At 58.7% G+C, this 26,182-nt stretch overlaps 2 protein-coding genes across 4 annotated transcripts in view; both read right to left on the bottom strand.

The window, feature by feature from the left end:
• Window positions 1-4,553, bottom strand: C15H20orf204 (chromosome 15 C20orf204 homolog). Of its 2 annotated transcripts, XM_019951250.3 has the most exons (4): window positions 1,109-4,553; window positions 746-1,000; window positions 511-663; window positions 1-389 (listed from the first exon to the last, which is right to left on the bottom strand). In XM_019951250.3, the coding sequence occupies exons 1-4, from the start codon at window positions 1,364-1,366 to the stop codon at window positions 243-245; spliced, it is 813 nt and encodes a 270-aa protein (XP_019806809.1). In that variant the 5' UTR covers window positions 1,367-4,553; the 3' UTR covers window positions 1-242. The 2 variants fall into 2 exon arrangements, with proteins under 2 accessions (XP_019806809.1, XP_019806810.1); XM_019951251.3 differs by lacking the exon at window positions 511-663.
• Window positions 4,554-4,690: 137 nt separating this feature from the next.
• PRPF6 (pre-mRNA processing factor 6) overlaps window positions 4,691-26,182 on the bottom strand; it is a 33,538-nt gene continuing 12,046 nt past the window's right edge. Inside the window, exons 10-21 of one of the 2 annotated variants that reach the window (XM_033841315.2) lie at window positions 22,497-22,615; window positions 21,445-21,663; window positions 16,665-16,787; window positions 13,866-13,987; window positions 12,303-12,441; window positions 10,629-10,748; window positions 10,225-10,401; window positions 9,721-9,854; window positions 9,006-9,097; window positions 7,398-7,512; window positions 5,364-5,490; window positions 4,691-4,924 (exon numbers count right to left, since the gene is read on the bottom strand). In XM_033841315.2, coding sequence (XP_033697206.1) covers window positions 4,772-4,924; window positions 5,364-5,490; window positions 7,398-7,512; window positions 9,006-9,097; window positions 9,721-9,854; window positions 10,225-10,401; window positions 10,629-10,748; window positions 12,303-12,441; window positions 13,866-13,987; window positions 16,665-16,787; window positions 21,445-21,663; window positions 22,497-22,615 — 1,640 coding nt within the window. In that variant the 3' untranslated portion in view covers window positions 4,691-4,771. Of the gene's footprint in view, window positions 4,925-5,363; window positions 5,491-7,397; window positions 7,513-9,005; window positions 9,098-9,720; window positions 9,855-10,224; window positions 10,402-10,628; window positions 10,749-12,302; window positions 12,442-13,865; window positions 13,988-16,664; window positions 16,788-21,444; window positions 21,664-22,496; window positions 22,616-26,182 lie in introns of those variants that run through there. The other variant, XR_004522316.2, reaches the window with a different exon arrangement.

The raw sequence follows: 26,182 nt of genomic DNA, 5'->3' as shown, positions 1-26,182 counted from the left end.
ACCGAGGCGCGGATCCGGGGCGGCCTGGCCCCACAGCTGGCAGGCGAAGAAAGAGCGAACAGGGCCGCAGCACCAGCTCAGTTTATTGGGGCCTTGCTGGGGGCGGAGGGCGGGCCCCCTCCGGGACCAGCTCGCCAGGCGGGCCCCGCCTCCCAGTCCCGGGCCCTCCGAGGAGCGCGGGCCGCGGCGAGGGAGGGGCCGAGCCGCAAGGCCCTTTCCCAATCCCCGCGCGCTCGGGGCGCTTAGGAGCCCCAGGAGCCGTCGGTGGCCGCGGCGCGCAGCGCGAAGAGTTTCTCCCAGCAGGTGGCGACGGCGTCCAGGGCGCGCAGCAGGAGCCGCCTCCGGCCGCCCCGACGCCGAACAGGGCGCGTCTCGGGCCGCCGGCTCCGCTGTCGGGGACGCGTCGGTCAGGGCGTGGGCACGGTCCCCGCCCGCCCCCTCCCCCGCAGCTCGTGTCCAGCCCCTGGGAAGGGAGACCGCGGGGCCGTGGGAGCGAGCGGGGACGCGCACCTGGCGCAGCGTCCGGCAGTGGCGCCGCATCACCGCCTCGGTGCGCACGGCCACGGTCCAAGCCGCCTTTTCCAGAGCCCCGCGGCGGCCCCCGGCCACCGCCCCACGTAGGGTCCGACCCAGGGCCATGATGGACAGTAGGATACTGTGCTCCTGGGGAGGGAGGAAGCGGGGGGCTGGGGGAGGAGCCCCGTGGGGAGGGGGCTGGAGGGCTTGGGTGGTGATGTCTCCATACCTTCTGGGCGCCACAGGAGGCTCCCACCCGGCCCCGCCATCGGGAGGCCGCGGCTCCAGTCAGGTTTTTCTGAATGAAATGCAGCTGTCTGGAGCCCGGCCCAGTCCACCTCACCGCGGCCTGCAGGTCCTCGAAGATGACCGCGCGGTAGTGGTGGAGCACGTCGGGGACGCTGCAGGCGCCGAGCCTGGCCCGGCCCGGTGCAGCCCCCAGCAGTGCCAGCAGGAGCGCCCAGAGCGCGGGCCTGGGGGGCCCCTGGAAGGGATACAGGCTCAGAGTCTGCGGAGGCGCCGACCCTCCTGCAGCACTGCGGGCAATGTGCTTCCCCCCCCCCGCCACCCCCCGATCCCGATCCACACACACCTGTACAAGGGAATCTCTAAGCTGGTATAACGGAGACGTCGCCATGCCATTCAACAAATGCTCTAGGCACAGGGCTGGCAGGTTTGGGGAAGGACAGACGACAGCACCCGCGGCTCTGATCTGCATGGGTGTGAGGGCCCAAGTACCCATAAGACTGGGGGGCAGGACTGACCTAGGTCTGCCTACAGCGGGAAGCACCCCCTGTACAGTCTCACCCTTGGCCATGCCCTGACCCATGCCCACCAGAGCTGGGCTCATCGCCAGGTGCCCCACAGGAGAGGGCAGAACTGATCTGCCCCCTCAATGGCCGAGCAGCTTCTCCTCACCCTCCCCATGGCTCTGCTACCAGCTCTGAGAGCCATGGGGGCTGGGGTTCCCTTGCACCCCCAACCCAACCAGGACAGGGGTGAGGGCTCAGAGCTCAAGGCCACACCCCTTTGGGAGGGGAAGGCTTGGGGAAAGCCCAAGGCGAAGGGAGGAAGGGGACCGTGGTCCACACCACCAGGGCTCCCCTCCCCCAGAAAGAAAACTGGCTCTCATGGTGAAGAAGCCCACCCCCACTCAGAAGCCCGAATATCAGAGAGAGAGAGAGCAGCTTGTCTGCAGGCTCCCAGCCCCCGGGCTGGAGTCACACAGCACTGGAAAATCAATCATGTGAACCCAGCGAGACTTGGGACTCGAGACACAGGACTCGACTCTGCTTCCCAGCCTGGCAGGAGAGCCTGACCACGCAGGGCCGGACCTGGAGTCCGTGGGGGCTCCCTGCCTGAGGCACCCGGCAGCGTTGGCCGGAGGACCAAATGCAATTAGCTGTGGGCCCTTCTCGAAGCCCACCCCCTCCCTAGACAGGCTTGGCATGATGGCCAGCTCAGTCGCCCCCTCTGCCTGCTGAGGATCAGAGATCATAGTGAGCACAAGAGCCGTTGGTGCTGGAGGGACGTCCAAGTGGGGTAGGTTGGTTGCCCAGGGTGTCCCGGGAAGGCCTGTCTGCCCCTGACCAGGGCCCGAGGCTCAGGCCAGTCCAACCCATGAGGACAGGGTGGCCCCAGCTCCAGGAGGGAGACTCCCTCCCCCCGCCGCTGCAGCTGCCGGGAAGGCCCGTCAGGAGCACCCAGGGCCAGGCTGCGGTGACGGGAACCAAGGGGAGTTTCCCGGTGGGGACACGGCGGGACAGCAGCCTCTCCTGGGCTGTGCACGCTCCCTGCCCAGCCGAAGTCAGCCCCCTCCCCAGCGGCCCACAGCTGCTCACCATGGGCTTCTCAGGCTCAGGCCCTTCCTCACTCCCGCCAGTGGGCCTGGGACATGATCCTGGGGTCCTCAGGTGGGGAGCGCCGCTGCCACTCCAGGTCCGCTCCAAACCCGGCCAACAAGGCTTCCCTGGACGGCAGGCAGCCGAGGCTTTTGAAGTTGGCTCCTCTGAGCAAAGGGGGGAGGGAGGAGGGAGGCCCCAGGATCCCAGCCCTGCCCCCTCCCTCTCCCCACCGCTATCCAATCACTTCTTCAATTAACCTGACCCTGGAGCCCAGCCCCACCGGGCTGTCTTCCCACCCAGTGGATCTTGGATTAAGCCGGACCTGGGAGATCTTCTCTGCCGAGGAGGGGCCAGGGCGCTCGGTGGGCAGAGAGCAGGGTAGGGCCCGGCTGCTGGGGAAGGGGAGCCAGGAGAAGCGGGGTCGCCCTTCTCCAGGGCCTTCCTCGGTGGTCAGCAGGTGCTCCCTCTGCCAGGAACTTGGCCACCAGCAGGACCAGGTGAACAGGACATAACCCTCCCACCCGCCAGCTCCCCCACCCTGACGTCCGGGGGGTCCTGCCCCAGCAGGTCCCAGGCAGGGGACTTCCCGGCTCCCCGCTGGCCCAGCACTCAGGGGAGAGGTGCTTCCCACTGCTCGCCCGTCCTGGGCTGAGGGGGGTCTTTTGCCGGGGGAGCTCACGGCCACTCACCAACCAGGCTTGCAGGGAGCCGGGCCACAGCACCCTGCCGGGCAGTGTGCTGGGGCTGCCCAGCCCTGCCCAAGCCTAGGAACTCAGCTAGCCTTGAGCTGGAACTGAAAAACGTCAGTGGAAGAAAAGCTAAGAGATGTTTTCCCCAGGGAGAAAAGTAGTTTCACCACCACCTCGAGGCATTGAGAAAACAATCCCCAGGCAAACGAGGAGACATTTGCATGTGGCCAATCAGATGCTCTGGAACGTTCCAAGGGCCCTGTGGGAGGCCTCACCTGACCTGAGATCAGAGAAAGTGTCCGGGAGAAGCCACAAGCAACTGAGGGCTGCCAGCTGCCCTGTGGCTGCAGCCAAGTCACTGCCCCTTCCTGGGCCTCAGTTTCCACATCTGTACAGGGACAGGCTGGCTTTCAAGCTCCTAAAAACTTCAGGACTCACTTTCCAGTGCAATGGGCAGGACCTCCTCCAAAAGGGATCACAGGAAACTCCTGAGGTCAGTGACAACACCCAGGAACCTCCGGCATGGCCCTCTGGGACTGGCTGACCTCGGGTAAGGAGAGGAAGGATTTCCAGAGCCACAGACCATCCGTGAGCGGGGCCTGCCCCGGGCGCCCACCCTGGCACCAGCAGTTCCTGACCCCACACAGGGATGGTCCGATCCCGCCCAGGGCTGGCCACGACCTTGTGGCTCCCAGAGCGACGGAGGTGGACCCGGCTGGGCCCGTGCTCTGCAGGCAGATGCCCATGCCCTTGGTGCTGACGAGAAGGGCATGCTCCCCAACCTCGGCTGCTGCCAGAGGGCTAAGCCACGGGTCAGTGACTGACCCGCAGAACGAGCACCGAGGAGCCCCTCTGGGATCGTTTCTTACAAAAGAATGTGTGGGAGTAACCGCCAGCCGCCCTTCTCGTCACCACACGTGACGATCCGCATCTCTTCGCCCGGCCCATGGCCTCTGGACCGACCCTGACCTCCGGCCAGATGTCTCCAGCCGTGGCCAACGCACCCCCTTCCAAGAGAACTAGCTAGTTTCCAACTGGACACAGACGCAGGGATCCAGAGCCCAAGGAAGTCTTTCATCCTCACATGGTGAAAACACACTCAAGTCTCCCAAGTAATGAATGCATTTGCAGTCTAAAGAGAGGACAGTTACAAGTGCTTTAGCATAAAATTGCGGACGCCAAATTAGCAAAAGTGAATTCACCTGCCAATGGGAGCGAGCCTCTCACACGCTGGGGGCAGCACCTCAGGGGCCAGGCCCGTCCGCACGCAGGAAAGTCACCTACCCAGGGGCACACGCAGCCTGCCTACCCAGGGGCACACGCAGCCTGCCGCTGCGGGCTGGTGGGGGCCGCGGAGCACCCCGGGGCGGGAGAGCGCGTGCACCAGCAGGGGCACTGGAGTCGCCAGGCCAGCCAGACCCCGGCTGTCCCCACGCGGGGCTTTTACCCAGGACATGAGGTCCTGCCACCATCTCCATAAAGCCCTGGAGAGCCTCACCGCTCCCCTGGCGTCTCCTCTGTGGGCACGAGCTCACGAGGCCCCCTGGAAAGTGAGCCCCGTCCAGCGCGGGGCAGACTGGGGCGGCCAAAGCATGCGAGGGGAGGGCTCGGAGAACACCCGCCGGCCACAAACCCCACGACTACTAGAAAGCCTTTAATCAAAGACAGGACAGACAGCTCTCACGCCCCCCGCCCCGCCCCCAGCCAGCAGGGCCGGAACAGTCAGAAGGTGTTCTTGATGCGGGCCGCCACCAGCACCAGGATCTCCCCGATCTTCCGCTGCCAGTTGGCGATGTCCTTGGACGTGGCGCACCACAGCTCCCCGTGCCGGGGCTCGGCGTTCTCGCAGCGCCTTTTCACCTCCTCCCGCTGCTCCTGGGTGGGGACCGCGGGCACGTGAGGCGCCCCCACTCCTCCGCCGCCCCCAGCCCCGCTCCCCGGGAGCAGGCCCGCCACATTCCACCAGGCCTCACACCAGTGCCCGCACCCGCCCCCCAACTGGGAGCCAACCAGCTCCCCCAAGCCTGGCTTCCACATCCTGTGGGGACCCAAAGGGACTGGGCTCCGGGAGGGCTCCTGCATAGGAGGACAGGTCCCCCGAGGCACAAGGACGACTCCCAGGCCTCCAGCTCCAGCCCCATTTGTGCCATGGCCCGAGCCCCCATCACAACCAACTCATTAAAAGATGCCCCAAACATCAAAACCTCAGGCTGAGAGGCTCCAAGGCTGTAGCCAGAAAGCCGCGTGGAAGCTGAATCAGCCGTCAGCGCTGCGGGACAGGTAGGGCGGGGGCAGCGGGCGGCAGGTGCCTCACCTCTGTGCCGTGCTGCAGCTCGAACTTGTAGAAGAAGGCCCAGGCATCCCCCAGGTCCGAGTCGATCTTCACGGTGCGGTGGAACCACTCCCGGGCCTTGGTGATCTTCCGCTCGCTCCAGAACAGCCTGGGGGGAAGCAGCAGGGCGGGACCGAGTGAGTGAGCGAGTGAGCGGCGGCCAGGGGACGGCGCTGGGGGGCACTCTGGGGCTGGCCCTGGCCTCCTCGGGCCACAGCCCGCTCCCGGGTGCGCTGGACCATGAGCCCGGTCAGTCTAGTGACCTGCCACAGGCAGCCACAGTGGCACAGAGCCTGGCTCAGGCACTGCTGGTCTTGTCCTCTCCCTGGAGAGCTTGGGCTTCCCACAGGGGTGCCGAGGAATCAGTCCTGATCACCCGGAAACCACTGCAGGTGACTAACCTGAAACCCTCCTTCAAGTGTCTAACCAAAGCATTTCTTAAAAAACCACCCACAGAGCAAGAACTTCAAACTCTCTTAAATTATTTTCCTTTGAGTAAAATACAGGGAGATGAAAGTAATAAACCTGACAGAAATTAAATCAAGGCTCTGATTAGGGAAAGTGAACTGAAGTTTCTGCCTGCTCCTCCATATTCACCTTCTGGAACGTTCTGCCCTACCAGGCAGCTCCAGCAGGAACCCAAGCCAACACTGAGAACCTGGCCTACACCAGCAGACACAGCAACCTGGAAACTAGGCCCAGGAGAGGACCCACACAGCGTCAGAAACCAAGTCAGGGGCCCAGGGAGCCTTGCCGACATGCCAGCGAGGGGAGGGCAGGCCAGCGGGGAGGCGCGGTGGGCACTCTGACAGCCGCCCACCGGGGCCTCCGGGTGGCTTCCATCCTCCACCCAGCTCCGCAGCCAGAAGCACCCGAGCAGACGTGCACCACGCACCCTCCAGGCAGCTGTTCGGGCTGCTCTCAGCTACAAAATGGAATAATGTCATGCTCGGATAGCTTGATTGTTTTTTAAGCCTTGTGGTATCCTTAATTGCTAATGTTAGATAAACTGTGATTTAAAGAGCACAAACTCAGATAGCAGCACACAGAGCACCCGCCTGGGAACAGCAAGGAGGGACCTGTTTACCTTACAAAGCCTTTTATGAGGTTTTATGGCAGCCCTATCGGAGTGGAGTCGAAGGCGGAAGGGCGGGAGCCTCCCAGGTGGCCGGGGCCCAGGCTGCGCCCCAGGGGCCCGAGGGAAGCCCCGCGCGCAGTGCCCTCGGCCCCACGGAGGAGGTGCTGGCAGGAGCTGAGCAAGCAGGTGGGCCAGGCTCCTGCCGGGGCAGCAACAGCGCACAGGAGCTCCTGGGCCCCACACACCCCCTGGCCCAGGGGAGAGCCCAAAGAGCCCTCCTAGCCTGGCCACAGCCAACCCCGGCCGGGTACTCAGGCTGCTCCTCTCAGGCCGTCCATCGTCCTCCTTCTAGAAGGGAGCAGAGACCCTGCGGGGCCAGGAGGTTCTGAAGGCCCTCCACGCCTCCCCAGGGAGCCCGGGACCCAGCACCCTGCAGGACCTTGCAGCGGGAGGTCGACTGCTCACCTCCTCTTGCCCTTGAGGCTGGGAGGCGGCCTCCACACCCCCAGGCACACTGACGGCCTGACCAACGGGCCCTGGATTGTTCCCGGGCTCACACAGGTCAAAGGGTCTGCTTTCTGGCCCTAACGCAATGGAAACAACTGTCTTGCTTACAGCCCTCTGAACCAAAGAAGGTTCGCTTGTAACCTAAATTCCGTGTGGCCCAGCGTCAGCAGGCCTGTCTGTCCTGCAACCCAAGGCCCGTGTAGGGATAAACTGAAGAGTAGTGGAGACAGAGAGAGCAGAGCCACAGGAAAGAACCAGGACAGAGGGTCGGGGTCCAGGACGACCCAGGCCATCCAGGTAGCCCATGTCCAGGGGGCCTCTGCCCAGAGATGCGCTCGGACATGGAGCTGTGGAGGCCGTGGACCAGGGGAGCCCGCCCTGCTCCAGGGACGAGTGAGGGGCTCAGCACCGCCACGAGGACACCTACTTACTTGGCCACAGCCAGGAGCACGTGGGGGTCGTGCTCACACCTCTTCAGGGCATCCACGCTCTTGGTCTTTCGCTGGGGCCTCGCCTCCAGGAAGACGGCTTCAGACCACAGGACCCCTGAAATCCAGACACACAGACGTCTGCCTCAGCTTTCAGATGTGCCCGTCCACACACAGGCTGCCCAAGGGCAGCCTTCGAAGACTGAGGGTGTCCACAGCTGCACCTCCCGCATGGCCGCTCACGTCTGCTTGGGCAGCAGAGCAGAGGCCGCCTGTGCTGCCCGCCCCACTGCCCACCTGGAGCCACAGGGCCCCACTGGCACGGACGGGACGACATCCTGGGGGCGGCTGGGCTGGAAGTCCCAGCAACTTCCAAGGGTTCACTCCCAGGGCCTCAGTGACTCCACAGCTGAGAATTTATTGTAACAAAATAACCAAAAGTGCTACTGAAGATTCAGGCAGAAAGACGACCTGGGGTTGACAGCAGCCTGCAAACTGACCCCCAGTGAGTGGTGTAATTCTGACATACACGCAGGTAATTCTACGATGCCACTAAAAACTGTGCGTTCTTAAGAATTCAATAATGAAAAATTCTCACAAAATTTTCAGCTTTAAAGAAAGGCACGGGGGGCTTCCCTGGTGGCGCAGTGGTTGAGAGTCTGCCTGCCGATGCAGGGGACACGGGTTCGTGCCCCGGTCCAGGAAGATCCCACATGCCGCGGAGCGGCTGGGCCCGTGAGCCATGGCCGCTGAGCCTGCGCGTCCGGAGCCTGTGCTCCGCAACGGGAGAGGCCACAACAGTGAGAGGCCCGCGTACCGCAAAAAAAAAAAAAAAAAAAAAATTACACACGTAACAGAAACTTTAGGAGAGAGATTGAATAAAATACCTTAGAGACAGAAGGGATTGATTCTTAAAAAAAAAATAAAATAAAAAAAGGCACGGGGTTTCCCTGCCTGGTGGCGCAGTGGTTAAGAACCCACCTGCCAATGCAGGGGACACGGGTTTGAGCCCCGGTCCAGGAAGATCCCACATGCTGCAGAGCAACTAAGCCCGGGTGACACAACTACTGAGCCTGCACTCTAGAGCCCAAGAGCCACAACCACTGAAGCCCGCGCACCTAGAGCCCGTGCTCCGCAACAAGTGATACCACCGTGATGAGAAGCCCGCGCACCACAAGGAAGAGTAGCTCCCGCTCGCCGCAACTAGAGGAAGCCCACGGGCGGCAACGAAGACCCAACACAGCCAAAAAAAAGGGCACAAAACCAAACGCACAGTATGACTTTGATTTTGTGCAATAATACAAGTTGTAAAAATACAAACAAGCTAAAAGCAATGATTTCCAAGTACTGGGCTTACAGGTGATTTTCATGTCCCCTTTTCTGCTCCAAATTCGTTTATACTGCACGTGCACTAACTTACAGACTTGAGATGAAATAGTTAAAAACTAAATTATATATATAAAAAAAAAAAAGGTAGCCCCTCAGAACACGAGGTCAAACTCCTCACGCCGAGGCTTGCGTTCAGCCGTCTAAATGGCCGAGCGTAACAGATGTAGTTTTGCCTGTCTGAACCTGATGCCCCTGTCTGCAGCCTGGGAGCGGGGTGCTCACCGGAGTTGGGGCACTCCTGCAGCGCCTTGGCCATGAGCGTGCTGGCGATGTTCTTCAGCCCCGCGCGGTACTCCAGCCGCACAGACTCCAGCCTGCAGAGAGAGGCCCGAGGCGGGGGTCGAGTGCCGTCCACTGGCAGCCCGATGACACGCGGAAGGTCCTGGGGAGCTGCAGGGGCTGGATTTCCCTACTCTGCCCAGCGGCTCATCTACCAGAGGAGGGAGATGCCGGTGACCCGCACCCTCAAGCCGCCGCAGTAGGCGACACCTGGGGTTCTGATGTCATCGAGGTGCGAATGAAGACGGCCAGGATGAAGACAGACAGGCCTGCTGACGGCTGCTGGGGCACCTCATTGAGCTGACACCCTGAAGGCGCACGCTGCATCTCTGTGTGCACAGCCTCCTGTGCACATTCTTCACCCGGCAAACTCCTATTCATCCCTCAAGGCCTTTCCCAGATATCACCTCTTCTGTAGAGTCCACTCTCTCGGCGTCATCCACTCCCGATGCCCTGGCTCTCCTGGGGAACCCTTAATCTGAACACAAGCTACACTGTGTCAAACTACCTTCAGGCCCGTCTGAACCCTCCCACGGCTGAGACAGGACTCCTCACGGCTGGCACCTTCCCACAGAGCCTGAGCTGGAAATGCTGCACCAAGCCCTCGGCCTGAGCGTGTGAGCGAGGCTGGCTCATGGCGGGCGGCGCAGGGACTCACCACAGGCCGGGGTTCTTCGGGTTCTTCAGGCGAGACTTCTCCAGAATGGCCCGAGCTCGGGTCAGCTGCCCAACCTTCTCCTCCAGCCGGGAGAGCAAAAGCCACAGGGGTGTGGAGTGGGGACATTTCTTCAACTGCAGCCACAGACACAAGTGAGAGAGGGCTCAGCTGGCATCTGGGGGGCTGTAACAGCCGTGGTGGCTCCTTGAGCCGGGAGTGAGGGCCACCTTTGCCCCCAGAGACCCAGCCGCTTCACGCCCAGGCGTGTGTCTACACGCACGGCTGAACTGTGCACACGTGCACGGGGTGTGTGTTCATGAGCACGCTGTGGGTGTCAACACAGCAGCTTGTGCCTTACGTGGGCCGTAAACCGTACTCCGCTGAGTGCAGCGTGCACGGCTTGGTGGGGGGCAGACGCCGGGACCGGGTTAGGGGATGGGCCTGCCCTGAGCCCACAGCCCCTCCGAGCCCGGCGCCCGCCCGGGGAGAGGGCACCCGGCTCACCCCCTGGCTGTAGGCCTCCCGGGCCTTGTCCACAAGCTCCTCCTGCTCCTCGACCTGGCCCTTCATCATCCAGAGCTTGGGGAAGTCCTCATAGTGCTTCAGGGCCTCCTCGCACAGCTCCTGCGCAGCCGCGATGTTCCCCAGCACCCACTCCAGCTTCACAGACTTCATGAACACCTGAGGGGTCAGATGGCCTCAGCCCGGCTCTGGTGCTGGGCCTGGGCTGGGCCAGCACCTTCCTGGCGCTCGCCTGACCGAGAGCTCGCCCCGAACGCTGTCTCGTATCTTTTGGGACAAGCTAGGGCTACACACATGACTGCGTTTTAAAGCCAAGAGTGAACAAATGAGCTCCGAGTACTGTGGCCTCAGGCAGGGTGCGTGGCGGGCGGGACGGCTCTGCTTACCCGGGCGGTGGGCGCGCTGCTCCGGGCCTTGGCCAGCAGCCTGCGGGCCCGCTCGTACTCGTTGTTCTCGGACTCCAGCTTCACAGCCGCCAGCCAGATCTCCTCGCTGTTGGGGTTAGCCTGCGGGCCAAGCACGCAGCATCAGCAGCGAGCAGGGCGAGGGCACCCTAATCAAAGGCAGCCCGCCTGGGAGCCAGACCGGGCCTCACCCTGCAGCAGGACGTCTAATCCAGGCATGTCCTGGGCTAACGGGGAACGGAGCAGAGTCCAGCCCCAGGACACCGACTTCCTCACAAACAGGCCAGCCTGTCTCACTGCCACAGACGTGCAGCCTCCATGGCACTGGGGCCGTGGTGCCAACCGCCACCCTCTGCCTGCTGACGCCGTCGCTCACGTCCCACCCGCGTGGATCCGCCCACCCAACCCTGCTCTTTCCCAAGCCTAGCAATGAGGAACTGGCCGTCCCAGTGTGTCAACGTGGATAGGATGGAAGGATGCCCGGGACATCATGGACGGCGCGGAGAGGGCTCCGGGGTCAGGACTGGGTCACGTACAACCCAGAGTCCAGCAGACACGTGGGTGGTGCCCTCCAGCCTCCTGAAAGCACAGCTAGCTGCTGGCCACACTCAGCCTGACCACGTCCCCAACCTGAGAAGCCCCCCCCCCACACCGGTGGCAGCTAAGGAGAAGAGGGGCAGGGACAGGCAGCACTGCCCAGGCAGTGGCGGGAGAGCGCCGGGACCACTGTGAGATGAGGAGTGTCCTCCACACTGGGCACCCAGACGACAGCTGAGAGCAGAAGGGAGACCCAAGCCCGGCCCCTGCACGTGTTTACTCAGGGAAGGACAGACTTTATTATGCCAGCCTGGGTGACAACACAGTGACGTAGACTCTCTAGTTTATAAAAAAGCATGCTGCAAACCACTGACTAACACCCCTGTTGTCATAAAGTATTAGGATGTTACACGTGACAATAAAAATCAGGTCCTAAGAAAAATGCACGGGGACTGCCCTGGTGGTCCAGTGGTTAAGACTCTGCGCTTCCAACGCAGGGGATGCGGGTTCGCTCCCTGGTCAGGAAACTAAGATCCCACATGCCATGTGGCGCAGCCAAAAAAGAAAAAGAAAAAAAAAACAAAACACTAAAAAAGGGCAAGAGAAATGCACAGCTCACGGCATCAGCCACAGTGAGCCCGGCCAGGCGCGGCCGTCTGACCTCAACTCCACCCGCCGACGGGCCTGGGCAGCGCCACGTGGCCCACGTGGGACCCCAGTGCAAGCACCTATGCTCCGGCACGGGGCACAGGCCTTCCTCGGGCGGGGACTGGACACCCTAATGTTCACGTAGGAAAGTGGCTGTCGCCGTGCCCTCGTGTGGGGACACGGTGCTCCGGCTGCTGCCCTGTCCGTCCCGTCTCCCTGAGTCTGTGTTGTGGAACACTTAGCCCGAGGTCAGACTGAGTGGCGGCAAATGAGAGGTAGGTGTCCATCGTCTGGGCCATTTTTCCTCCTCTCAGGGCCCCTCAGGGCCCCACTGCCCACAGAGCAGCCCAAGTCCCACGCGGCCTGACCATGCTCGGCCCCTCTAGGGTCAGCTCCTGTCGACGAGGGGGCGGGGCTTGAGGAGGGCACGGGACCCTGGAGCCCTCGGGCCAAGGCCCACCCCTCACCCACCTGGAAGGCCAGAGCCAGGATGCTCCTCGCGGCGGGCACGTCCCCGGCCAGCCACTTGGACTTGGCGCCCATGAGCCACAGCACCTCTGCTTTGGGACAGTGGGCCACGGCCCGCTGCAGCAGGGCCTCCAGGGACTCCCTGAAAGACAGGGGCTGGTCACCACCAGAGAATGCAGGTCGCTCTCAGCCAAGCCGCGGGCACTGAAAAGACAGTTAGCGCTTCAAAGTTGCACGCTGTCAATGATTTACCAGACTTTTACGATGGGGAGCGAGTGGGGAAATCTTTTCTCTCCATAAAGGCTCGAAAGTCAGCTACGGAGGAGGGTGCTACAAAGCAAAGCATTGTTCACACAGCAGAGCCCGATGGAGCCTCTCAAGAGGGCCTTTTACAGCCGTGTGTCCTGGAGGCGCGATAACCTTGCGGTCTGGGGCCGGGGGCCTTTTCATCTCCAACCACAGATCCGCCGATAAAGATTACGACCCGAGTCTACTCTCCGGCATCCAGAGAAACCGTCTTATTGGAAGCAAGTTATTTTAGGTCACCATCAAGCAAGAAGCCTGGGTTTCAGGTGTGAAGTCCCCAACCCCTGCACAGCCCACCACCCCTGTAATACCCCCGGCACAGACGACCTCCCCAGGGCTCAGCAGTAAGACCGAGGGAGCGCACAGAATCGTCTGCGTGGCATGAAGCTCGACACCGGAACCAACACCCCCAGGTCTGAAGCACTTGGCCCCCTCACCCGGCCAAGGACACCAGAGCCAGGGGAGGGGAACTGCCCCTGAACCCAGGGACCAAGACCCCCGGGAGCAGCCCTGCTCTAGACAGGACTGTCCGGGTGAACTTGTACAGGGGAACCGGCCGGGTCATTTCAAAATGTCCCCAGAGGAGTTAACTGCAAAACACACAGCAGCCGGTGGGACCGGGAACTTCAGCAGCAAAGCCCAAGACTGATCAATGAGACAAAAGAAAAGCAACAGGGGCTCCGTGCTCCCAGCTGCAGCCCAGGTGGGACCAGGAGGCCCGAGCAGAGAGGACGCAGCAGAGGACCCAGGCAGAGGCTGCCCACCTAACTGCAGACGTTGCAACATCTAATTTAATCAGAAGTTACAGCCAATAAGGCAGACACGAAACGTTTTTTCAATTAAAGAGGACAATTAAAGAAAACTGTCAAGGACCTCCTCGGAGCACAAAAACCAGCCCAAACCCAAACGCAGCTGAAATGAAAAACAGGCCTGCCGGGGCCCAGATGCCGCACCGCCCACGCTGCCGAAGCCAGAGCCCCACAGACGTGGGACTTCGGGCTCCAGCCCTGCCCCAGGGACCCCTCAAACCACCAGTGCCCCTGGCTCAGCTGCAGGCACTTGGGCAGACGGGCCCCGCAGTGCCTTGGCACTGTACGACAGCAGCAACGCTAGCACAGAAGGTGCCTGAAAGACAGCCCGGCTGAAAAGCCCAAGAGCTTCCGCCCCTCGCCGCAGGGGCTGGACCTCGAACAAGGCCCTGGCCCACCCGCGGGGACGAGAGGCCTAAAGCCGGCGCAGGGCGGCGGGCCTGCCACGTACCTGGTGCCGTGGTTCTTCTCAAAGTACGCGGCCCGCAGCCACACACTCTTCTTGCTGGGGAAGACCTGCAGGGCGTAGGCGTAGATGGCTCGGGCACACTCCAGGGCGCTGTGGGCTACACACTAGGGCAGAAAGAGGGCCATGAACAGGGCGGCTCAGCACCGACCCAGAACGGGTACCCACTCTGTGACTCCTGACCCGAGCCCTGTAGGCCAGTTACAAAGACTCTGGGGCTTCCGTGGCCCCATGGGACCACACGACAGTCGCTCAGGGCCTGGGGGCTGGGCAGGCCAGCCCATCTCGGGGGGTGAGCCCTGGAGAGCCCCACGCTCGTGGGCACAAGGGCTTCCGCTCCTCCCGCAGCTCACAGAGCGCCCGAGGACAGCTGCCTGCTCCAGCCCAAGTGAAGAGACGACAGAGAAGCGGAAGGAGGTCTGAAAGGGCTCCAGAGTTACTGCTCCCAGTCTGTCATCTGTCTGCAGGGTGATGCCCGCCGAGGCCCCCGTGTTCTCAAGGGCGATGAGGAAAGCAGGGGGAAGCACAGAGTTCAAGTCCACACTCAGAACTAAAAGGGCCCGACACCCAGAGGGAGCTGGGCTCTTCCCACGGCAGAGGCCGTGGCGCCTGCGAGGTCATTCCTCACACTTCCCTGTCTGAAACGTCATGTAACAAAAAGCCTTGAGGCCACGATGGTTGGCACTGGAGACTCTACTGCTCACGAGGCACCCGGGTCACACGTGTGACACCGCGCGAGTTCCATGCAGACAGCGGCCACGGCCTGCATCCAGGGACTGGAGGGGCAGGAGAGTGCCCACACGAACAAGGGAGAAAGAAAAGCTCTGCCCTGCAGGAGTCCAGCTGATCAACTCTTGTCAAACGCAGAGGCCACGGTATCTAGAAAACCAGCACCTGACAGATCCCACAGTAATAACTGACAGGAGCCAAAACCATCCTTAATGGACCCGCAAACTCGTAGGTCAAAGTTTGGAGAGCAATGGCATGTTTACACAGTCTCAGTGTCTTCCCACGAAATACTCACTAGTTACAAAGGGCCACAGCAGCCTTCCAGGGGAGGGGCCTGGCGGGCACCGCCTGAGCTGCTCAGCGGATGTGCCCCCACCGACCCAGAAGGACAGACTCCTACGAAGATCAGAGCCCGGCCGCGAGGACACAGCATGGACACCAAACCAAGGGGCCTGTACCCTCAGAAAAGTCACACTCATGAAAAACGACAGACCAAAGCCCTCCCCCGAACTCTCGGGGCCACGGAGACCTGTGGATATGACCCTGGGCAGCTCCTCAACCAGAACACAGTTGGGTTTTTCCTTTTGCCAAAAGGCACTCAGGGAGCCAGCTGGTGAAACGTGAGCAAGGCCTCCGATTACGCCGTAGCCCTACATCAGCACCGATCGCCTGAGCTTGACGGCCATGCTGTGGTTGCGTAAGAGAAGGTCCCCTTTTAAAGAAACACACACTGAAACGTTTAGAGGGAAAGGGCCACCACATGTGCAATGTACTCTCAAACTGTTCAGGGAAAATAAGGGGCATGTGTGTGCAAGTGTGGGCACGAGTGGAGAACACAAAAGCAAACGTGGGGAAATGGGTAAATCTGGGGGAATCTAAGAGTAGGGTGTAAAAGAATTCCTCTTACAGTTTTGCAACTTTTCTGTAAGTCTAAAGTTATTTTTAAATCAAAGGCTATTGGGCTTCCCTGGTGGCGCGGTGGTTAAGAATCCGCCTGCCAATGCAGTGGACACGGGTTTGAGCCCTGGTCTGGGAAGATCCCGCATGCCGCGGAGTAACTAAGCCCGTGCGCCACAACTACTGAGCCTGCGAGCCACAACTACTGAACCCATGTGCCACAACTACTGAGCCCGTGCGCTTTGAGCCCGTGCTCCGCAACGAGAGGCCACTGCAGTGAGAAGCCCGCGCACCGCAACGAAGAGTAGCCCCGCTCACCGCAACCAGAGAAAAGCCCGTGCGCAGCAACGAAGATCCAACACAGCGGGCGGGGGGGGGGGGGGGGCGGGGAAGAGGCTATTAAAAAGAGAGGGCCACATTTAAGGTATTAAAAGCTTCCAATGTTTTTATTGATCTTGAACTCATCATCTCTTCTCTGGAACACCCCTCCAAGGAAATCATTTCAGAGGGGACAAGAGCTTCATGTGCAAATGTTTTCTGAAGCGCAGGTTACAGCAAAGACCAGAGGTAGGGACGGTCCAGAGGTCAGGGGTGAACAGCTGGGAAGGTTTGGGAGATGGATTCCAGGTCCAGCTTAGCAAGCGCTCAAATTCTAGCTCTGCAGCAGACTAACAGAAAACTGTACTCCTTACAGTTGCAACTTACGTTTAAAAATCAGGGACTTCCCTGGTGGCACAGTGATTAAGAATCCGCCTGCCAATGCAGGGGACACGTGTTCGAGCCCTGGCACAGGAAGATCCCATGGACCGTGGAGCAACTAAGCCCACGTGCCACAACTACTGAGCCTGCGCTCTAGAGCCCGCGCGACACAACTACTGAGCCTGCACTCTATAGAGCCCGCGAGCCACAATTACTGAGCCTGTGCTCCACAACAAGAGAAGCCACTGCAATGAGAAGCCCGCACACCCCAACAAAGAGCAGCCCCCACTCGCTGCAACTAGAGAAAGCCTGCATGCAACAACGAAGACCCAACGCAGCCAAAAATGAATTAAGTAAATAAATAAATAAAATAAGATAAAACCCAGCAGATCAGAAAGATTCCCAAAGCAGAGCAGCTCCCCACAAACACAGACTCCAGGCCCACGCGGCCACACTCACGCTGTCAGCATCTTCCATCCACGTGTGCTTCCGGTCTTCCTCCTCAATGCCAATCCCGATCACGGCACGCATGACCGCCTGGCAGGTGGCCACACTCCCAGCCTTGTCACACTCCTCGGCATCCTGAAAGAGGGACACAGAACTGAACTTGCCACCCAGAGCTGCAGAAGCCTGACATGTGGACGCAGTGCCCGGACGGAGCGGGCTGCAGGTGGTGAGCTCCAAGGGTTCTGACGCCCTCGTGGCCCTGCCACTGCCCGCTGACTGTGCTCACCCTTCCCTGACATCCAGCAGGTGAGTACTCCACAAATCCCTGACCTACCCACTTAACAGACATTGCATAAGCACCTACTGTGTACAAAGTACTAGAGTAGGCAACTCAGTGGCCATAAGGGGTTGCTATGCAAAGACAGTTCCAAAGCACTTGGGGGTAAAAGATGAGGTCACTCACACTCGTACTGTCGGCCTGGGATCCAGATTTGAAATGGACAAAAGGAAGAGCCACTCTAACCCAAAGAGGCAGACCTGACTGGGGGAAGGAGCCCGGCACACGGAAGGTGAGACAGAAACCTGGGGAGGGACCAGCCACCGGGCGTTCCGGCAGGCAGGGGGCCCGGGCTGACCAGCAGAAGAGCACTGGACTTCAGGACAGCAGCTCTCAGGACAGGCAGAGAGAAGACCGTCATGGTTCCAGAGACGAGACACCGAGTGCCACTGAAGCCTCCTGCACAGCCGGTGGGAAGGACTAGCAATGCAGAGAGGGACGCGCGTTTACACATGTCAGACCGACGACGTCGAAGTGTGCGGGCAAAGGTGGGGACAGAGGTACACGCGTGCGGCTGAGGATGGACACAGCGACGACCTCTACCGCGGGCAGCTTCAAGCTCCCTGTCAAAACAAAACTCACACAGGCTGACCCAGCAACGCCTTTTAAGGAACATACTCCCAGTCGTTCAAAACGACGGATGCGCCAGGACGCTTCTGTAGTGCTGTCTGCAACAGCTGAAGGAGTAGGAAGCACCCCGCCGATGCCATCACCCAGAGACTCCAGGCTGGCTGGACACGCCGAGCCTGGCTTCCCTGGCTGTGAGAGGAGCACAGCACAGCAGCCCTGGCCTGAGCCCCTCGGGCATGGTAATAAGCATCAGAAAGGCATCCCAGGCAGAGGAGAGCCAAGGGCAAAGGCTCAGGAGAGGGCACAGGCTGACCCACAGCCAAGGGGCAGAGCTCAGCGCCCCAGAAGAGCACGGAGGGCAGAGCACGCAGCACCAGGTATGGGAGAGGAGAGCCACACAAGGAGACAGCCCCGGGTACCCACTCTACAGAGGGGCCCCCCGTGCTCTCCACTGAGCACAACCCAGCACGGGCGGGCTGAAAAAACCATCCAAAAGGATCAGTGGGAGTGGTCCTCGGAGCACAGCTGGGTCCAGGAACAGCGCCTGTTCCCACTGGCCAGAGCGGAGACCCCCAGGAGATACATGGCACTGAGCACAACACCCAGAGGTCACCTCCACAGGAGACTGAGTCCCAAACTGCCCCACACCCAGCAAGTGTCGAGGCAAGACCCACGGGGTCAGAACGTTTCCAATAACAGAACCACACTCAACATCGAAGCCCAGAACGCTCACGGCGGCCCAAAAGCATCTGGCACCCAACAAGGGAAAAGGCACAGCGCCCACAGCAAAGCAAACGCTATCAGGCATGCAAGGCAACCGGGCAGGACGGTTCATGATGAAGATACTCAGTGTCTACCAAAGTCAACCCCAAAGGGACCCAGTGTTAGAAGGAGCAGACAAGGGCACTAAGACTATTATGATAATCACGGTCCACGTGTTCGAGTGTTATATGGCAACATGAAAGACGTGATAGAAGGTTTTTAAAAAGATCAAAATTCCTAGAAGTGAAAACTGCCAAGATCTAAGATGAAAAATGTCCTCGATGACATGAACAGCAGATTAGACGTTACAGAAGATTAGCGAAACCTGAGGACAAAGCAACAGAAGTTATCCAAGACGAAACTGAGAGAAAAAAGAGTATCTCTGTAACCGACCAGAGCAGAGGGCGTATGAGCTCACACCACACCCACAGGAAAGACTAGACGTCCCCCAGCTCCATGACCAGAGGTGGGGGCCTCACCACTGCTCTTCTAGCCGGGCAGGCAGACGGGAAATAAAAGGCACCGTGCCGGAAAAGAGGAAGTAAAACTGTATTTACAGACGGTATAATCCCATACATAAAAAATCCTAAAGAAGCTGCTGAAACTATTGCAATTTGATAAATGATTTCAGCAAGGTCACAGGACATAAGATCAATATTTCAAAATCAATTGTATTACTACATACTAACAACGGACAACCTAAAAATGAAAACAAGAAAAAATTCTATTTACGACAGCATCAAAAATAAAAAAGTACTTTAGATTACATAAAATAAGTGTGATATTAGTACACTAAAACATTACTCAAAAAATTTTTTAAAAAACTAAATAAATGGGGCTTCCCTGGTGGCGCAGTGGTTGAGGGTCCGCCTGCCGATGCAGGGGACGCGGGTTCGTGCCCCGGTCCGGGAAGATCCCACATGCCGCGGAGCGGCTGGGCCCGTGAGCCGTGGCCACTGAGCCTGCGCGTCCGGAGCCTGTGCTCCGCAACGGGAGAGGCCACAACAGTGAGAGGCCCGCGTACCGCAAAAAAAAAAAAAAAAACCCTAAATAACTGGAAAGACACCCCACGTTCACTGACTGGAAGAGTTACTACTGTTAGGATGGCAACAGTCCACCCAGGTGATCTGTTCTATCAAAGCCCAGCTGGCTGTTTTGTAGGATCTGACAAGTTGACCCTAAAATTCATATGAAAACACAAAGAACCAGGCACAGCCGAAACAATCTGTGAAGAGCAAAGCCGCCTCCTTTCAAGGCCACAGGAAGCAGCACAGTGTGGTGCTGGCACAAACCCAGACATACAGCCTGACGGAGCAGGACTGAGATTCCAGAAGTAAACCTTTACATTTATGACCAGCTGGTTCTCCACAGCACGGCCAGGACTACTCAACAGGGGAAGATCTAGTGGCGCTGGGACAACGGGACACGCACTTGTAAAAGCGTGAAGTTCAACTCTTTTAAGGCAAATGGGTCACAGACCTAAATGTAAGCACTAAAAAATAAAAATCTTAAAAAACACAGGAGTAATCTTCATAACCTCAGGTTAGGGCAGGTTTCTTTGATATGATCCCTAAAGCATGAGTAACAAAAGAAATAAATAAATTGGACTATATCGAAAACATTTGTGCTCTAAGCAATACAATTGCCTGACAAATGACTTGTATACAAAATACATACACAAAATCCTTACAACTCAATGATAAAATAGATAATAAACAATAAAAAGATAAATAACCCACTATATTAAAACCCACTGAATTACCCACTTTAAATGGGTAAATTTTGTGGACAGTTAATTATAGCGTAACAAACTGTTAAACAATGAAACAAAGAATAACTTAAAAAATGAATAGATCACCATGAGCTGGAAGACAGCTTCAAGTAGCCTAATGAGCAGGTAATTGTGCCTGAAAGAGAATGAGTTGAAGAAACAGGGGACACAAATTCTCCAAATCCGATAAAATCTATAAATCCACAGATCCAAGATCCTGAACGAACTCTGCACACAAGAAACGTGGAAACCACCAAGCCAGATGACAACCAACCTGCTCAAAACCCACGATACAGAAAAACATCTTAAAAGCAGACAGAAATCTTTTAATTTAGAAATTAAAAAAATTTTTAATTTAATTTTAAAAAAAAGTACGTACAGAGGAGCAAAGATGACAGCAGGTGTCTCGCTGGGAACAACCTAGGCAGGAACAGTGTCTTTAAAACACTGAAAGAAAAAACTGTCAACCTAGAATTCTACACCCAGAGGAAATATCTTTCAAAAGCAGGGAAGAAATAAAGACTGTTTCCAGACATTTAAAAACTGGAAGAACTGACCATCAGGCCTGCACTGAAAGAAATGTTCAAAAAAGTCCGTCAGGCAGAAGGAAGATGACACCAGCTGGAAACCAGGATCCAAAGGAATGAGAATGTCAAAAATGGTTAAACAACACTAAATAAATAAAGGAGCTGAATCTAGATGGTTCGATTTTAGAGATACACATGAGGCCTTGCACCTGAGATTTTAAAACATTGCCCAAACACAGGAAGGGAAGAGAACAGAGGTACTGATCCATCGCCACCTCCTCGGGAGGAAGGTGATGCTGGAGCAGCTCCGGTGCACCGGCTGGAGCCACTGGGAGGCGGGCAAGCAGCACCGCGGCGGCAGGGGCGCGAGAAGGGAGGCGGCACAGGGCTGGGGCCGCCTTCCGAGGCTGAGGGCGGTGCGTGAAGCAAAGGGGCAGGACGAGGCAGGAGAGGGCAGCTGTAGCCTGGCGGCGGGTTAGAGTGCTTTCAAAGACCTCGCTGGCCACGATCTACAGAAGTTAAAGACGGGGACCTGAGAGACAGAAGCTCTAAGGCTCACTCTCCTTTAAATCGGGACACTTAAAATCTTTAAATCTCCAAGCATCGGAACACTGAAGTTTCCCCCTAGATGCACTCAGGCTTGCACCTCCATAAACAGCCACGAGGTGATCACATAAGGAGAAGCCACCCCTGTGCCTGCTGTGCCTGCCAGCGTGAGGACGGGCCTCTCAGGGGCCACCCCGATGTCCCCACCCTCCAAGGGACTCTGACGAGCAGGAGGGCGTCCGTGTTTAAAGTGGACACCGTGGCACCTGCCAACCTCACCTGGATCCACTGCTCGCGGTTGATCTCCACGCCGTTGGCCCGCAGGGAGGTGATGGCCCGGTCGATGATCTTCTCCACCATCTGCGTGTTCCCATTGGCCTCCTCCAGCTTGGCGGCCGTGATCCAGATGTGCCGGTCCGTAGGGATGTTCTCCCGGGCCTTATTTAAGACCTTGCGGGCATTTTCGTAGGTCTCTAGCCTGGCCAGGGCGAGCCAGAGCTGCACGGAGAGACCCGCCAGGTCAGGTGGACCCTCCACAGGCCACAGCCCTTGCACAAAATCCTTTGTACAAGTTTTCAAGGACCATTTTAAACAGGGCCCAGGAACGTGTGCGGCGGCATTTTCTGCCTCATCTGAAAGCTGTTTGGTTATGCTTCTGACTTACTTAGTGATGTGGTTAACATGAATAGTTGACGGGTTCTCAGCCCCGCGTTCCAAACACTGGTTAAAGGTACGTGGCATTAGGACAGAAGGTGAGCAGGGTGTGACTGTCACCTTCGCAAACTGAAAGGACACGGTGTTCAGCTGTCTGGAGTTCTCACACCACAGGTTTTGATTATGCAACAGTTTATCACCAAAAATGTGTATGGGCTCTATTTATTTTTATGTAAATAAATGAAGATTAATTTTGTTTGGAGAATTTCACAACACCCCTTAGGATAATTAAAGACAGACTGGACATCATGAAATCAAGACTAAAAGTCACTTCACAAAACGCTGTGAACAAGAAAATTTAAAACTAAAGAAATCCAAGTAGCTCTGGGGCACAGCCAACCTCCCGCTGGGCCGGCAGAAAGACATACCAGTCTTTTCTGTCACCCTCCAGGTCCCACTGGCAAACTCCGAGCTGAACTAGGAGGCCGGGCCCTGAAGCAGAGAGCTCCGCGCGGAGCTCCCATGGGGTCGGGGCCGAGCTAGATTCTGCTCTGCGGTTCCTGCAGGAGCATATGGTCACTGTGCCGCCTGGCGCTGGACCTCAGTGAGCTCAAGGCCCAGCTGACACCTTCTGCAGACTGACCTCGGGCCCAGGCCTCTGCAGGGCGGGGACTCACCTCCACGCTGGTGGGGCAGCACTCCACGGCGCGGCTAAGCATGATTCTAGCATCTTCGGGCTCTTCCAGCTCCACGGCCGCCTTCCACAAGCGAACTGAGTTTGGAACGTGCTCAAGGGCTGGGAAAGGTCAAATAAGAAACCAGATCACAGAAAAACGGAAGTGAAAGCAAGATACTGTGTCACAGAGGATGCTGCTGCCAGCAAGTCCAGATGGTCTCTGCCCTGGGTGACAGGCCGGGACTTCACATGGGTCCCACAGGTCTGGACAGACACCAAAGAGACCAGTGCAGACGTCCCGAATCAGCAAGCAAGGGTGGCAGAGAAGGCTGTGCATCGTCTCACACCCACTCACACTTGAAAATCAACATGAGAAAATGAGGCAGCGCAGACCAGGCACCCGCTGCCCAGGAGGGCCAGCCGAGTAGGCCGCGTGTGAGTGAGTGTGCGGAAGTCACGGGGACACAAAGCACCAACGACTCTGGGATCCGCATCTGCCCAGGACGGCAGAGCGAGGGCTCCTCCCTGGACCCCAAGGAGCACGAGCGCAAAGGCACCAGGTGCTGCACCACACCGGCAGCCTCGGGGCCTCAGTTCACACGAGTGACAGCAGGAAAGGGGGACCAGCTCCCAGGAGAAGCTATGACATCCTGCAGTCCGGAAACCCCCAAACCTCTGTTTAAGCAGCAGAGCCCTTCCTTCAGATGCAATTTACTGAAAAAGCCAAAACACTGGGCAGCTAAACACAGAGCCCTGCAGCAGGCGGACTAGGGAGGCTGAGGCAAGGTCTCCAGTCAGCCCCTGGCAGGAGTGACGGTGACTAAGAGCTGATGGAGGCAGGAAACCAGAACAGCCCAAAGGAGATCTTCTTTCTAGAAAACACGGGCCAAGCTTGCGGGAAACAGCCCTAAGATTCAATGGTGCAGAATCTGCGGCCTCACCAAGTCTCTCGCGTTCCTCCCTTCAGCAGAAGCAGCCCCTCCCACCTCTGGGAGACGGGCTTCCCTCCTTTATAGGCCCTGTAAAAACGGGGCACCCCCTCCCCTTTATAGGCCCTTGAAAACGGGGTGCCCCTCCTCTCCTATGGCCAAACCAGATGGCAGTGGCTCCGGGTCACCGCACTCCACGCCAGTCCCTCCCCGGCTGGTGAGCAGGAAGCAGCACGTGCCCGAGATGCTTAAGACCAGTGGGCCAGAGGTGGGGAGACATACCCCACGAACCCCAGGGGCCCACCCCCAGTGAGTTTCAAAGGTTCCCATGGTCCAGGGCTCATGGGGACCTCCCCTCTATGACAAAAAACACGCTGCCACTCCGGAACCACCTGCCTTGGAAGACGATGCCCCAGCCTGCGGCCCAGAGCTCTGCAAGGACCACAGCGCCACCAGCCTGCAAAAGAGGTGCAGCCAAGGGCTTGCCCCCCCCCGCCCCCCGCCGGCTTCCCTGGCCTGACCACACCTGTCACTCAGCCCAGCGCCGACAGGGCGCCAGCTGCGGGACCCCCGCAGGACACACGCGGTGACAGCAGTGCTTCTCGCTCGACCAGGACCCCCGGGGCAGGCACGTGGCCGCGGGCTGCATGTCGTCATCCCTGGGGGAGCCTGGTCCCTGTCCCCACGAGTTTGAACTCAGCTGTCTAGAGGTCTCATCCCGAGGGATGATGTGTCCACCAAGGCCTGTGGCCATGGTTCTCCTGCACTGGAGGCTGAGGCTGACCCAGTTCTCTGGCCTCCACGTGTTGCCAGACCAGCCCCGGCTGGCGAGGTGACCCCTGACCCCCACGGTGAGACCCGTCTGCTACCATGTGCGGGAGGAGAGACCTCAACCACAGCCCAGAGCGGCGTCCTGAGGCCTGGCTGAGCAGTCCCGCCTCCGGAGTGACAGTCACCAGGAAGCACAGCAGCCCGAGAAAGCCAAGACCACCGAGGGAACAGCCCCTCAGCAGTGATGTCAGATAAGAAGGCCTGCGGGGGCCCGCCCCGCCCGCCCCCCCAGCCCTGCCTGCCCCCTCCCCCTGGTCACACTCCACGCCAGTGGCCATGGGGTCATTAACTTCACCCCGCGATGGGCATGAGGCCCAAGACGGTCCCCACTTTTCGGGAGAGACTGGGAACTCCTCTGTTGGCATTTCATCAATAGCCCACAGGACCAGAGCTGAAGCCAACCACTGCTGACGAGTCCAGATCTCACCAAGGTGCTCCCCAGAGACCATCCACCGCGCCAGATCAAGGCTACCTCCAAGAGTTGTGGCCAGCCGGGGTGGAAGGGCCGGCCCGGTCAGGAACGGAGCAGTCTGAACTAGACAGCCTGCGATCAGAGGCCAATGCACTCTCTGGCCCTTGGCCCCAAGGTGGGGACACACGGCGCCATCCTGTACTCACTTTATGGACCAGAGCACGCTGGCTGGGGACAGAGCCACTCCACTGCTCCAGGCCTGCACGATTAGCAGAGGAACACGGTGCTTGACACCTTCATCGTGAGCGAAGCCCACAGGAAGCAGCCCCGCAGCCTGGTCCCCGGAGCGCAGCGCTCGCAGGCCCACAGGGGCCCCTACAGATGACAGCACGCAGACTGAGGCCAAGCACCCACGCCACGTCACCCAGCCTCCTAAGGCCTCACGTCTCAAGTAGCATGTAAAGCTCAAGTTCTCCCATCAAAGGACCACGATGTCAGCTGCACCAGCTGGGACCCAGAGCTCAAGCAGAACCTGAGAGCTGGCACGGAGTCCTCCCCAGTCACTGATGGAAGTAACTGTCACTGGTTTCCAAATATCAGATCCTTCCAGCAGTAGCTGTCAGGTTCACCAAGAGCTAAAGGAGGCATCGCCAGCTGTGCCCCAGGCACCTAGAGAAAGAGCACTGTTTTTGGAAACACTCTAAGGATGGGGAAGGCCAGGAACAGGGCCGGGGAGCAGGGTGGAGGCCAGCTGGGGCTTCACGCTCCCCCCACCTTCGCGCAGCCTGAAGGAAAGCACAGCCGGGAGGCCCAGGACGGCCTGGAAACCGATCACTCGACGCTCCCCTGGAGGCCCCCTTCCAGGCCTACTCCCCTCTCCAAATCTGAAGCCAACTGGAAATGAACCCAGGTAATCTGGGGGTGAACAGGGAGTGGCCACAAAGCCATTCTGACCATTCATCACACTGTGGCAGGGGAAATTCAGTAGAGCTTTCCTAAATAAATCGTGCTAATTACCCAGAGTTTAATGTGTTTGTCATCAGAAAACTATTTTCCTGGCTGAAAAGAGATGAGCTGATTTCTATAAACCAAAACAGGTGCTGACTTTCCGCCCCGGCCTCATTTTAAGTGTGGCAGGGCTGCAATAAGAAACCAGACCCGAGAGGAAAACACTGGAACACACACACATTCACACGCGGTCAGCGTCACACACAAGGTGGCCACCACCTGGCCTCTAACACACACAGAGAGTAGAGCGCCACAGGCCGCAGCCAGCAACCCCTGCACATCTAACATCACACGCCCCTGACGGTTCACGCAAACACACACCTTAGGAACAAGAGCTGGAAACTGCCCACTGCAAGCTGCCCTCAATTCCCCAAAACACACCTATTTCACCCACACTACAAATTCAAGGGGAACAAGCCGTCTGCACAGGCTTACTCCAGGTCAGCCCTCCGACCAGCTGGTGCTGAATCTGGAACAAAAGTCAAAAGCAGCATCTCGTCTACGGCT

This window comes from Tursiops truncatus, chromosome 15, assembly GCF_011762595.2.
Source record: "Tursiops truncatus isolate mTurTru1 chromosome 15, mTurTru1.mat.Y, whole genome shotgun sequence".
Taxonomy (NCBI): domain Eukaryota; kingdom Metazoa; phylum Chordata; class Mammalia; order Artiodactyla; family Delphinidae; genus Tursiops; species Tursiops truncatus.
This window is presented reverse-complemented; position numbering and strand designations above follow the sequence as displayed.